We start from the raw sequence: 13,511 nt of genomic DNA on the forward strand, positions 1-13,511 counted from the left end.
CAAGCCTCTCCCTCACTAGGAGGTGGTGGAGGAGGAGGAGTGGAAGGAGAAGGAAGAGAAGGAAGAAGGGGAGGAGGAGAGGAAGAAAAGAAGGGGGAGGAACAAAAAGAAATCATCAGTATGGCTTGGGACTAAGAGCGTGGACCACTCATAGGTTAGGCCACCTACACCCCTCCTGGGTATTCATCTGCCCCAGGAACCATGGCATATAATGGTGTAGATCGTAACAGTACCCATAACATATATTTTAAAATACAACTAATAACGCATTCATTTTTTTCAACTAATAATGTGCTTAAAGGACTTAGTTCATGCCTGGCATGTGAAAGGCATGGAACAAACTTTAGAGACCTAAATACAAAGCTAGATTTAGCACTTGCATTTGGTGTCAGGTAAAGTCAGGTGTGCACATGAGGTGGATCTCACTCCCCCTGAAATCACGGGGTGTCTTATTAGCCCAGCCTCTAATGCTCAGAAACTTACTGAACACTTTAGCTTCCACTTTCATTTTCATCTCTAGCCTGTTGGTTTCCTCATTTAAACTGTGAATAATAACAGGTCCTTCTTTATAGGGTTGTGTGAGCATCACATAGACAATTCATTTAAATAAAAATGCTTAGCAGCAAAGTTGAGACGTGGATTGACTGTCTTACCTATGGATACTTCCACATTTTCTACGGGAGCCCTCTCAGGTGCTTGGATCAGTTCTGTAAGAAAATTGGGGCCCAGCAATAGTAAGCTTCCAGGTCAAAGGCACCTGGATTTGTGGGGTACCCAGGAGGTAGTAACCTTCCCATCATCATGCTCTATCTTCTTCACCCCAGATAGTGGTTATTTTCTTTATGGCACTTATCACTCATGGACATTACCTATTTTTTTGTATGTTTACTTGTTTGTCTAGAGTTTATTCTTCAGAAGGACATTGCTGGCATTTTTGTTAAGCCCAGCATCCAGCAGAGTGCATGGCACACGGGAGACATGTAGTTTTCTTGAGTGATTGAAGCAAGCAACGTTTGTCCAAAATCATCATTCAACCCCTATGACACACTGCCTTCCATCACTGCCATTGTTCCAGACCGTCTCCAGATGAAGAATCACGGGACTCCTTCAGACACGTTTTGTCTAGGGGGCCAAGATGAAAACTTTCCCTGATTTTCCATGTTTGTCCATAAAGCTCTCCTCTCACCAAGTGGGATTCAAATCCATCTCAAGGCCAAAGTCAAACCAAGCCCTGCTGGGCTAGCACTCTAGTGGGGTCCAGATGAGGCGGGCTGGCTAGGGTGAGGCGACTGGCTTTCCCAGACTGGTCTCATACAAGCTGTGGCCCCACACAAGTTCCAGACCCTCTTTGTGGTTTCAAAGGGACACCGCAGAATTCTGGTAAGGCTTAAATGACTGTGAAAAAGCATGTGAAAAATTGCCTGTGACAGGGCTGACCCTTGGTGGGTACTTGACAAGAGAGTAGTACATCCTTTTCTTTAGGCTCGAAGAGGCATCTATTTCTGCATCCCTTGGTGTGCTCACCCTCTCAGTATGTCCTCGCCTTCTCTTATCTGATGCACTGCAGAGTCCTTGATGCCAGAGACTGTGGCCTTGTCCATCCTGCCACCCAGCAGGTGCTTAGTGAATGAGGCTAGATAAAACCTCTGATAAATTCTCGCTAAGTATTTTCTTTTACTTTTACCTGACACTTCCAAATCAACTGTCTTTGAGTTCATTTTCTCTGTCCTAACCTTAATAAAACTGCACAGATATCTCATATAAAGTGGAAGGGGTAAAAACATTAGACGTTTCCTGCGCCTTTTCCATCCCGCAGAGCCCTGGAGGGGCAGCCAAAGAGTGTCCCAAGTGTCCTGCAGAACACGCAGGCTGGGCTCTCAGGGGCCTGTGCAAGTGGAGACCTGACTGTCCAGCACCCCATGTTGTGATGTCATCTTTTTTATATCGTCTCAGCCTTTTCCATGCAGACACCAAGGCAAACACACATACACACACACATACACACACACACACACCAACTTGACTTAGAATCGCCACCTCATAAGGTGTTAGACATGGAAGAGAAACCCTGTGCTTGATGCAGCTCACAACTACATCCCTCTCTTGGAGCGCCTTTGAGGATCAATGTCTGTAAAACTGCTTTACAAAATACCTGGCAGATTCCACATACACAGATACATTTGTGTGATTGTAGGGAGAAATTTTAGGTGGGCCATAGCCATCTTTACATCCAATCCATTCAACTATAGATGAGGGAGTGGAGTATCAGGGATAAGGGAAGGGCTCCTCTGCTCAAATTATTCCCAGAAGGGGTGGCTAGGTGTGAGAAGATCCTCGCCTCTCTCTAAGAGCTTGAGCAAGGGAGAATAGAGTCTTGCTCTCCTTTGATGGCAACATTTCCCTATTTTGGCCAATGTGTATATCTCTCTGGCATAGGTGAGGGTCTGTGGCATAGGTGAGGGTCTGTGCGCTGGCTTCATCCCCTAGAGGCATATCAGGGTTCCCTAAACTGATGCTGAGTATAGTCCCACAAAATTCGGTATCTTAAGGAATGCACCTTAGGTATAACTAAGAAAGGAAATTACGGACCTTTAAAAAGTGGTTATCCGAGGTTCTTCTGGACTCTTAAAATTCTAAAGATGACTAACCAAAATATTTTAGTATTTATTAGTGTGGGGAGAGATGCACAAAATTGTGCAATGGGTCACGGTCCAGATAGTGGTAGCGAGCTCATCTATGCTTCCTGGATCCTACAAATAGAGAGGTTTCCAGAATTCTATCATAAAGGGGTTTATTTTTAAAAATATTTTATTTATTTATTCATGAGACACACACACACAGAGGCAGAGACACAGGCAGAGGGAGAAGCAGGCTCCCTGCCGGGTGCCGGATGTGGGACTCGATTCCGGGACCCCGGAACACCACCTGAGCCAAACGCAGAAACTCAACCACTGAGCCACCCAGGGGGTTCCATAAAGAGGTTTATGCCTAATTTATCAGAAAATCCCAGACTGTAAGCTGTCCAAGGCTTCATTTTATAGACAATGAAAATCTGAAAGATTTACCTAAAGTAACATTATACCCGGCTGGGTCGGTAAGCATACCTCAGAGCTTTTCCCACCGTACAAAGGAGGGAAAGAACTGGAGAGGGTCGCCGGGCTCCCCTACCCCAAGATTTCAGACCAGGCACCTCCTCTTTTCTTTCCTGCCGTATCTTATGCCCTCACCCTTTTAAGATTCGATTTGAGAAGGAGCGACGAGAAATCCATCCTGGGTGACCCACGGGGCATGAGGAAGACAAGCTAGAACCTTCCACGTTGGCGAGCGTGTGGCTCATGGGGGAGGCGGGCGCACTGCCCAGCCGGCCCTACCCTCGGGATGGGGAGCGAGGCTGCAGGAGACCCTGGAGAGCGGGAGTGGGAGGAAGGGTCACAGGTGGGCAGGGAAAAGGTGAAGCTGCAGGAGAGAAATTAGAGACCTTGGCGCCTCTGGGGGGCAGGTCGGTGGAGCTCTCACTCGGCGGCGGGGCGGCCCGAAGCAAACTCCTCTTTCCAACTCGCACTCGGCCCTTTGTTGTCGGCCTGTGCCTCTGGCTCCCGCTCATGCCCTCCGGTCCCCCGCCCCCCATGAAGTCACCCCAACTGCACTCATAATATTTTGCTTTGCGCCGGGTCTGTTTTCCACCACCAACTTCCAGCGGTCACCATGGCGACGCGCCGGGGAGGGGGCGGCGCGGCGGAGGGAATCCCAGGGCCTGGCCGCGGGGCGGCCCCGGCAAACTTCTCCGGGTCTCCCGGGCCTGCGGGCCCCCCGGGAAAGCGCGCTGTCACGGCCGCCGCGCCCATCGCTCGCCGGGCTTCCCGGACCCGCCCGAGCGCCGCGTCCGCGCCGGCAGCGGCTGCAGCCACCGGCCCGGGACCCGGGGCCCGGGACCACGCGGCTCTCGCTTGACCCTGCTGCCCAGCTCCCAGACGCGGGGGCCTGCAGGTGGCGGGGGTAGGGGCGCGCTGGGCAGTGCGCTGGGCAGCCAGGCCTGCGCGCCCCTACCCCCGCCACCTGCAGGCCCCCTCGCCGGCCACGCGCACGCACACTCGCCCAGGGAGGGAGACACGGCCCGATTTGGGTGCAGGAGCAAGGGGCAGACCCCGGGCCCTCTGCTCCCTTGAGCCGCAGACCGGGCCCCCGGGCGGAGACGGCTGCTCCTTGCCCAGGGCCGTGGCGAGGAGAGGCCGGAGGAGGCCCGGGCCCTGTTCGCAGCCGGGCGCTCTCCGTCCCGGGGCCCGAGCCAGGGCCACTGAATGTCCCCACCTGGGGGCCCGCAGGGCCAGGTCAGGCCTTGAGCAGGGCGAGGGCCGGCAGACCAGGGTGCCCTGCAGCCGTTGTGGCCCGTGGTGCTCAGATCCGGCTCCAGGGGTGCTTTGGCCGCCCCACCTCTGGATTCTGGATCCCGGGGACAGAAAGCGGTGGAGGCAGAAAACTCCAGCTCGGGCTCGGCAGGGCCCCTCTCTACCGCGCCCGCCGGCTGAACAAGAAGCGACCCGTCTGTTGCGTAGCCACCCCGCCCCGGCCCACCAGGCACAGGTTCTCCGGGGCCTAGAGTTCTACCTGCTTTTCTCCCTCGTTCTCGAATGTCCGGGTACCTGGAGTAACCGAGCAACGCCGGCCTGGGCAGGGCAGCCGGGCTTGGACCCGCGGGCCGGGCACTCGGGGCCGCCGCGGTTGGCTCACGTGGCGAAGGCGGGCCCGGCGCGGTTCGGGGAGCGTGGGGTGCGGCGCGGGCCGGGACCAGCGAGCGAACCGGGCACCGGCCGGGCGGGCGGCGCGTCGACTGCCCCACGCGCGCCTGCGGCCTCCGCGGTCCGCCCGGGCTCGGCGGCGCAGCGGGGCTCCGGGGACAGGGGCTCCGCTTTGTCGCGCTCCGCCGCGAGCGCGCGGAGGGCCCGGGAGGCGCGCGCCGGCCCCCCAGGCCTCCCCCGACGGGCCCGGGCCATTGTCTTAGCCCCACACTTGATGAGTATTTGGGGGAAAACTGGAGGAATATATTACCGACTCGGTGCGCGGAACAAAGGGACGCATTTCCTCAGGTCACGCTGAAGTGGCCCCAAGGCAGACCACTAGAGCCCCGGCCCCTGCAAAACGGTTCTCCCGGGCCCGAGGCACTTTGCGGGGATTTTCCTTTTAAGAGTCGGGGACGGAGGCCTGGCTCCCCCGCCTGTCTGATCCCGGACGCCCCCGACTTCGCCCCAGCACTTGCTGCGAATCGGTTGCTCGAGCCCTTTTCAGAATGAAATAGTGATCGTGATACCCGAGGTTCTGGTCGCACGCAATCTGCCGTAAAAGGAGCAGAATCGAACTGCTCCTTGGAGCGCTAGTCCCAGCGAGCGGGGAGAAAGGACCTTTACATAACAAGGGAAACTCTGTAGAAAAGCTAATTGGATTAAGTTCTCTGGAAGGGAGGTGAGGGGAGGCTCCTGGACCGGACCGCGCGGAGCTGCACTTCCGCGTCGTCGGTTTTGCAACTCCCGAGTGAAATGTCACCTGTACGCCTCGTGTCATTTCCCCAAAACTTTTTAGTTTGATTTCGGGATGGCGAGCGATCTGGGGACGTCTCAGATTTTCGGAAAACGGAGGGGGCGTGGATGGGGAAGAGACTTCTGTTACAGAACCCGTTTGGGGTGTTTGCAGTTGGGGTCAAAGTGACCAGGTGCCTCCACGAGCAGCAGCTACATCAAGGACAGAAGACAGAACGTTCCCACAGCCCCCTAGCTCTCCCCCCAGAACGCACAATAAGCTCCAGCCATGTGGAGAGGGCAGTTAAAACCCCCTACTGGGGCTTGGTGCCTGCGGGGTGTGAGGAGACCCCAAGTCCCTACGTGGGCCCCTTGGGAATACTTGGCCGCAAACAATGCAGACATGGGTTTAATTCTGTTCAAGGATATTTGCCTCTAAATTTGGGGTGCTCGGGAGGTGCTTAGTGGTGCAATCGCTTGACATCAAAATGTAGAGGGAGGGGCTTTTTCCTTCTGTGGTGCCTTCTTTACTGCCAGCAGAGAGCACCCCAGCAAGGCCCGCGGGGCACTCACAGCTGGGCGGGCGCAGCGGGCGAGGCCTCTCCTTGCCTGGGTTACTTCGTACAGCCAGGAAGACTGCGGGGCTCTCAACCTTTCCCCACTCCCAGGGGACTCACACCCACTCCGTGGGAGAGGGACTTGGCTCTTGGGATTAGAGATAGGCAAGCACCCTGGAAAACCAAAGATCCCCCTGGCCCGAGAGGATGAGTGTCCTGGCCACCAGGGCCTCGACAGAAGCCTGGAGGGGCTGGAAATTTCTGCACAGACCGAAGAAAGACCATCTGGGGCGATGCCCGGATGACCCCTACCCCCACCCCACATCCATTTCCAGCGCGCTTGGGGAAAGGTGGGAAACATTTTGGGGGTGCTTGTTTATTTCCTCGAGGAAGGGACGCGAGTGTGTTCAGGGACGGCAGAGGCTGGAAGGCACTTGTTGCTCGGCTCCGCAAAGCCCAGCGGCGACGCTCCTAGACACCAGCCCCAGCATCTCGTCTGGCTGCCGCCTGGGCCCAGGCTGCGCTCACCGCCCTGCTTCTGCCTCTTCCCAACCCGACCTCCCCAAGACTGGCCAAGGCCGCATCCGAGTGGCGCTGGCAGTGGACTGGTCGGGGACTGCGGCTGGGGACGGGTGGGAGAGAACTTCCAAGGAACTTCTTCCTTGGCGGCTCCTCCAAGGTGTTAGAAGTGGGAGGTGGAGAAAGCTCTATTGGGCAACCAAGACGCCGGGCTTTTTCGTTGTAAGAGATTCCTTGGCTTCCTTCCTTGGTCCTTACGGGCCGCCGCGACCCCAAAACCTGACTCCCGCAGCCCCTCAAGTGCGGAGCGGTTTTTGCAGATGCTGACGCCAGGCCTCGCCGGCCGCACTGCGTCCTGCCCTCGCTCCTGCAGAGTTAGAGCCCCGCAGCGGAGCGCGTCGTCGGATGCCCCTTCCGGGCGAGGAGGTTACACCCCGCCTCGGACGGCCCGGGGGTCCCACCTCCGACCCGGCGCGGATTCCCTCGGACCACCGTGTTCGCCGCCGCCACTCCCTCCAGCTGCGCGTCTCCGCCAGTCGGAGCCTCCGTCCCCACCTCCCAGGCGCTGTGCGGAGCCTTCGCCCTCCCCCGCCTCTGGGGAGTTCCGCTCGGCTTCCTGGCCCTAGCCCGCAGCCTCAGAGCGCACCGCTATTCCGGGGCCCCCGAACCCGGGGGAGGAGCCGGGCCCGGGAGGGGGCGGTCGGCTCGCAAAGTTTCTGCAAGCGGCACCTCGAGCTCGCGGCGAGCCAGAGAATCTTTACGTAACTTTGTGTTCAGGGCAAGCAAAAGCGCGCTCATCAGCGCGCGCGCGCGCACACACACACACACATTTACACACACACGATCACACGCTTACACACACACACTTCCACGCATCCACTTACATCGCACCTTGCGACGGATTGAAAACTTGTGCACGCTCTCCGTTATTTCCTAGGGTTCCACTGTCAAGTTGACCCTTCTGAACTTTTTGCAACTCTTTCTGAAGTTCCCCGTCTCCCTTTTCTTTCCCTCCCGATGTCTCCCCCCAACCCCCACCAGTAGGACTGACCTGTGGAATCCATGTCGGGTTCCTCCAGTAACCCACAATGCATGCTCTTCCCATGGACAGCACGGGCGCCCCCCAAAAGTCCTGATGTTTGGGGATCCCCTGTGCTAGAGATGCCCGGGGAGGAAGGGAATCGGAGAGAAAAAAAGACGTAGAGAACGCAAGGGCAAAAGGATAGAGGAGGAAAGGAAAAGAAAGAGAAAGGAGAAAGAAAAGAGAAAGGAGAGAGAGGAGAGAGAGAGAGAGAGCACGCAGAGAAGGGGGAGAGAGAAAGAGCGAGCGAGCGAGCGAGGGGACACTCAGTAATCCAGCCGGGCAAAGCCAAACCCGTCAAAATGTTTGCGGATGTTTCATGGGAAAAAGCATCATTTTATAGGAGCCCCGATGGGAGCAATGTCATTGATAGGCCAGCCGGCCTGATGAATGGCCGCTCGTCAGATGGGGCCGTGGCGAGGCGCACTGTGAAGCCCATTGTGGGCCTGTTTTGAATAAGAAAAGCCGCCTCCGAAAAGGGGGGCTCAGAGCGACGCAATCCCAGCCCTCCGACTTCCCCCTTCTATTATAGCATTAGCAACGTTTTTCTTATTTAAAGTTCCAGAGGCCTTCTCCAGCCTTCGCCCGGCACTCATTATAGGCGAAATCAAAATTGGCTTAGATGTGGCCCCCTCCTCCCTCCCCGGCCCTCCCCCCGCCATCGGGCCAGGCGGGGCGGTGGGGGGCGGCAGGGGACTCCGGGGAGCCTGGGGAGTCGCCTTCGCAGCCACGAGTGGGCCCCACTGCTTCCTCTCTTCTCTTGTGCCCCCCTCCCGGTTTGCTCCCGGGTGAGATTTTGAGTGGGGGCCCTGGGAACGCGGTCTGCCTCGACTCCCTTTCCACGCGGATCCGCGGACACGCGTGGACGAGTGGAGGCGTGGAGGGAGCTGAGAGCGAAAGGTGGGGAGGAGAGCAGCGGCCCTAAGACCCCAGCCCCCAACCTGGGCGGTGAGGAGGCCGCCGGCGGGGAGGGCGAAGGGGGCTGCCTGGTCTCCTCCAGAACTTTCTGTCTTCCCCTGGGTTTATCCATCTCCTCCACCCACCGAATCCCTCCCCTTCCCCTGCCTGGCTCTTCCTCTCCGCCCGTCTCCCTGTCTCTGTCCCTCACTCTGTCCTCCTCGTCCTCTGCGTCCCTCTATTTCTCCTGTTTTGGCTGTCTTTCTGTCCACCCCTGCCCCCACGTCTCTTTGTCTCTCCCTAGAACTCTGCCCCTCTGTCTCTATCCCCCTTGGTCTCTCTGACACCCCCTCCCCGCCTCTTCCCGTAACTCTGTCAGTCTGTCTGTGTCCCAGACCTCCCTCCCTCCCTCCCCCCTGCCCCCTCCCTCCCTCCCTCCTCCCGCCCGCCCTCTCCGCCCCCCCCCCCCCACCCCGGCCTGCCGCGAAGTTTGTGAGAAGCCCGGCGTCCAAGTGGGGACGCGGTTTTCCCAGGGACCCCCTCCCCTCCTGAGTTTAAAGTGCAGAAAGAGGGGGGCGAGGCGCTGGGGGTCTGGAAGTGGAAGTGGGGGGGGCAGGCTGCGTCTCCGCGGGCCCCGATAAAGTGGCCGTTCGCGGGCCGGCAGCGCTGTGATTAGAATATGAATGGGGCTCGGCAGGCGGAAGAGAAAGGCGGATTACCCCGGGTGCTTTGACCATGGACAGAGGCAGCCCGGCCCGGCCGCGGAAGGGGCGGGGTAGGCGGGCGGGGTCCCTAAGGCCCGGCGAGGGGGTCTCTAACCCGGGACCCGAGCCGGCGCGCCTTCCCGCGGTCCCTCGCGGAGCCCCCGTCCTGCGCTCCACGGAGGGCCAAGTGGGACAGGGTTGGGGGCCCGCAGGGGCCAGCACGTGCCGAGTTAAGGTCCGGGTGCGGGAGGAGGAAGGAGGCGGCGGCGCCGAGTGCGGGCTGCGCAGAGCCTGAGGCTGGCCTGTTTCAGAGCCCTGGGTTCGAATTTCGACTCGGTAAATTCCTTAATCTTTCCTGGCCTCGGGTTCCTTCTCTGTAAAATGGGGCAAAGATGTCCGCTCTCGGGGTCGGGGGCGGGGGAGAGTGAAAGAGGCAGTGGATGTGGAAGCAGCCGAGCATCTGCTCTTCGCCATCGGCGCCACCCGCGGCCCTCGGGCCACCACCCGGGCTCAGCGGAGGGTCGCCTCCTCCGAGGGGCTGGCTGAGCGCTCCGTGCCGGTCCCCTCTTGCTCCGTCCGCTGCCGCGTTCATCGCGCGTTTGTTTCTGCAGGAACTTTGTTCACAGGGCCCCGAGCAGAGGCAGGCATTCTTTCCAGCTGCGACGGTTGGCGACCGGGCAAGCGGTCGATGGAAACCGGTGGCGACCGAAGGCGAAGGCGGCGGTGTCGCGGCGGTGAGGACGGCGGGATTCGGAGTCAGAAGATCTGAGCGGCTGGAGCCACCGCCCGCATCCTCGATTTCTCCCAGAGCCAAATGCGGCGAATGATAAAAGCCTCCTTCAGCCGCCTGCAGGGCCCAATCCGAGGTAGAAGATTGGGCAGGAGCTTGAGCAGGTGCATGCAGGTGTTGGTGGACACCTGGGCAATTTTTGAGGGATGCTGGCGGCCAAGGTGGTCTGTTGTTATTATTCGTATTTTAATTATACCCGAAAAATGGATGTGGGGTGAGGTGGGGTGAGCCGGACTGGCAAGAAAAGTGAGGAGAAAGAACTTGCTTGCAAGTGGGCCCTGCAGGGCTGGTGCGTGCGGGTTCCGCCCTGTGTAATCTAACCTGGAATGGCACCAGCTCTTCCCCCTGACAGTGCTGCAGAAACGGGGAGCTCAAAGAAATGCAAATAAGCAGATAGTCATTCATTCCTTGGCAATTTTTATTGCACACCTACTATGTGCCCACCAGTAGTTGATCTAGGAGCTGTGGATACAGCACTGAAGAAAGTAGACTTAAAAAAAAATATCCTGCCTTCCTGGAACTTATATTGGAATGAAGGGGAATAGCTAATAGGTAAAATACATAATTAGATTGTATAGGTTGTCCAATGATGAGTGCTATGTAGCAGGTGGGACCAGGGAGGACCTCTCTGAAGTGGTCACACTTGCGTTTATTTTTATTTTAATTTTTAAAAATGTTTTGTTTATTTATTCATGAGAGACACTCACAGAGAGGCAGAGACACAGGCAGAGGGAGAAGCAGGCTCCCTGCAGGGAGCCCGATGTGGGACTCAATCCCAGGACCCCAGGATCATGCCCTGAGGGAGAAGCAGATGCTTAACCACTGAGCCACCCAGGTGCGCACCCTTGAGTTTAAAAACAAAGCTATCCTATGGGCTACTAACATGGTGTGTTGACTAGTGGAAATTCACTGAGCTGTGTACACTCATGATTTTATGCGTTTTTCTGAATGTATTTCAAACCTCAATAAAATGTTTGTTCACGTTCAATAACATCGTAATAGTAATAGCTACCATTTACTCTCTATGTATGGACTGTGCTTCCACTGTGCTAGGCATTTCCATGCATGATCTCATTTAATCCACACAATAAAACTAACATATAAATATTATTGTTTGTCCCCACTTTTCAGAGGAGGACAATTAAGCTTGGGCATGGCTCTCTCACCCTTGGACACAGTCATGAACAATGCCGTTTTTATTTTCCAGAGCTCAAAATCTAAAGCATATATAGCAAGACCTGCAGTGGGGAAAGTGTGGGTGTGATGGGATCCCTTGAAGGCTGGTGCCCTCGAGGCCTCCTCAAGGAGGTGATGGCTAAGCCGGGAGCTGAACTCAGCAGGCAAGGAGGTGGAGGGGCGTTGAAGACAGCAGTAAGGACAAGGAGGAGGCCTGTGCGTATGTTTGAAGACGAGCCTGGCATGGCTACCCATGCCATGGGAGCAAGGAGTAATGGGCAATTTCTTCAGCAGATAGGTGAGGATCAGATCAGGAGGGTCATAAATCTATCCTGAAAGGGTTCTGAGCATAGAGCCCTCAATTTGTGTTTTGGAGATGCCAGTGTGGTCATAGGGCGCCTATAGGATCAGGGGTTGTTACTAGAGGTGTTCATTGGCAAAGAGATCACGATGGCCTGAAATAGAGACTTGGCAGTGTGGGCAGGGAGAGGTGACTCATCCACCAGCCTTGGTGGTGACTGGATGTGGCCAGTGAGGGCCACAGAAGGGTGATGTCCAGTTTTCTGACTTGGCCTATTTATACCATTCACAGAGATCAGCCAACAGCAGGGGTGGGGGTGGGGGGAGCCACAGGATTAGGGATTTGGCAGCAAGGGAGAGGTGACCTGAAGTGCTCATAAAGCTTCCCAGTAGCCACTAGCAGGCAGTGCCACAAAACTGTAGGATTGGCCTTGCTCGTATAGACCTAGGAGGCTGCTAAGGCCCTCAGAATGGATGTGTGAGCCGAACACAAGGGACAGATCATCTGACATGCTCCACCTCCACCCCTGCAATCTCCGTGGTGCCCTGTACTTTCTAATCCTCATACTTGATTGTAATTGTTGGCTTGTTGATGTCTTATTTTTTTCTACACAGCTTACCACCATCTAAAATTATTTGTTTCCTTGTTCATTGCATGCCTCTCCACTAGAATGCAAGCCTCTGGAGGGCTGGGACCTTGTCCTTCTTGCTCATGGCTGTCACCTCTGTCTCTGGATAGCATTTATTGGCCATCATGAATAACCCATCCACAGGCCTGACTGGAAGCAGGTGACACAGACCCACAAGAGCACAGGATGGTGGATTCCTTTATGCAGTGAAGTCACTGGACATGAGATTTATACTTTGCATAGTATGGAAAGGTTCTTAGTTATTCTAAGTGAAAATCAGAGCCCTGTTCAACTGATTCTATAAAATGAAATATAAGGAATATAAGTCTTTCTTTCCTTCTTTCCTTCTTTCCTTCTTTCTTTCCATTTTCCTTCCTTCCACCCTTCCTTTTTTCCTTACCTCCGTCTTTCTTTCTTCTGTTTCTGTCTCTCTTTCTTCTGTTTCTGTCTCTCTTTCTTTCTCCCAATGCTGAACAACCAGTCATATTCCAGGCTTTGCTCTCAGCAGAGGTTCAGAGGTGAACAGGATAGACAATTGTCCTCCTCTCCCTTCTCTCTCCTGGAGTTACATTCTATTCGGACAACTGACAATAAACAAAGAAACTGAGATAAACAATAATCCTGCCTTCATGGATCTTACATTATAGTTAAGACATGAGCCCCAATCTTATGTTTGTTAATGGTTCATTTGGTGATTAGTTAAGTAATTATTTCTTTTCTTTCTTTTTTTCTTTTAAAAGATTTTACCTATTTATTCATGAGAGACACACACACAGAGAGGCAGAGACATAGGCAGAGGGAGAAGCAGGATCCATGCAGGGAGCCTGATGTGGGACTCGATCCCAGGACCCTGGGGTCATGACCTGAGCCAAAGGCAGACGCTCAACCACTGAGCTACTCAGGTGCCCATAGTTAATTATTTCAATAAGCATTACCTGAGCACCTTCTATACACCTCTGTGAGGTGTGGGGATAAATAGTCCGATATGACTCTGTTTATCTTGTCTTAGTTTAGTGAAGGAGAAAGTCAAGAACTCTACAAGAGGGGAGTTAATACTCTACTAGAGGGGTGCCTGGGGCTGCTATGGGAGGAAGGGACTCCCCCAGCTCACTCAGGAAGCACCTGATGGTTAAATTGATTTCTGCCCACAACTGTCCTTTACAGTCAGAAAATGCAAATAGAGAGATGCAGAGTTTTAAAAGGATTGCAGTTTGGTTTCTTGCCTTCTAAGTCATTGGACACTGTTTCTCAAATATTGTTGTGCAGCAGAATCAGCAGGAGAACTTGTTAATAATACACTGGTGAGTCCTGTGTGCATTTAGAAGATACAGAAATTCTGATTCAGAAG

General features: G+C 55.3%; 1 protein-coding gene and 1 long non-coding RNA gene across 2 annotated transcripts in view; one reads left to right on the forward strand and one right to left on the reverse strand.

Annotated features, from left to right (window-relative positions):
• RFX4 (regulatory factor X4) overlaps window positions 1–8,063 on the reverse strand; it is a 162,553-nt gene extending 154,490 nt beyond the window's left edge. Inside the window, exon 1 of the mRNA XM_038550788.1 lies at window positions 7,638–8,063. Within this exon, the coding sequence (XP_038406716.1) occupies window positions 7,638–7,680 (43 nt within the window). The 5' untranslated portion in view covers window positions 7,681–8,063. The remainder of the gene's footprint in view (window positions 1–7,637) is intronic.
• Window positions 8,064–9,061: 998 nt separating this feature from the next.
• LOC119873763 lies at window positions 9,062–11,057 on the forward strand. Its single transcript, XR_005365184.1, has 2 exons — window positions 9,062–9,604; window positions 9,880–11,057. It is a non-coding gene; the product is annotated as an uncharacterized LOC119873763 (long non-coding RNA).
• Window positions 11,058–13,511: the final 2,454 nt, after the last annotated feature.

This window comes from Canis lupus, chromosome 10, assembly GCF_011100685.1.
Source record: "Canis lupus familiaris isolate Mischka breed German Shepherd chromosome 10, alternate assembly UU_Cfam_GSD_1.0, whole genome shotgun sequence".
NCBI classification, from domain to species: domain Eukaryota; kingdom Metazoa; phylum Chordata; class Mammalia; order Carnivora; family Canidae; genus Canis; species Canis lupus.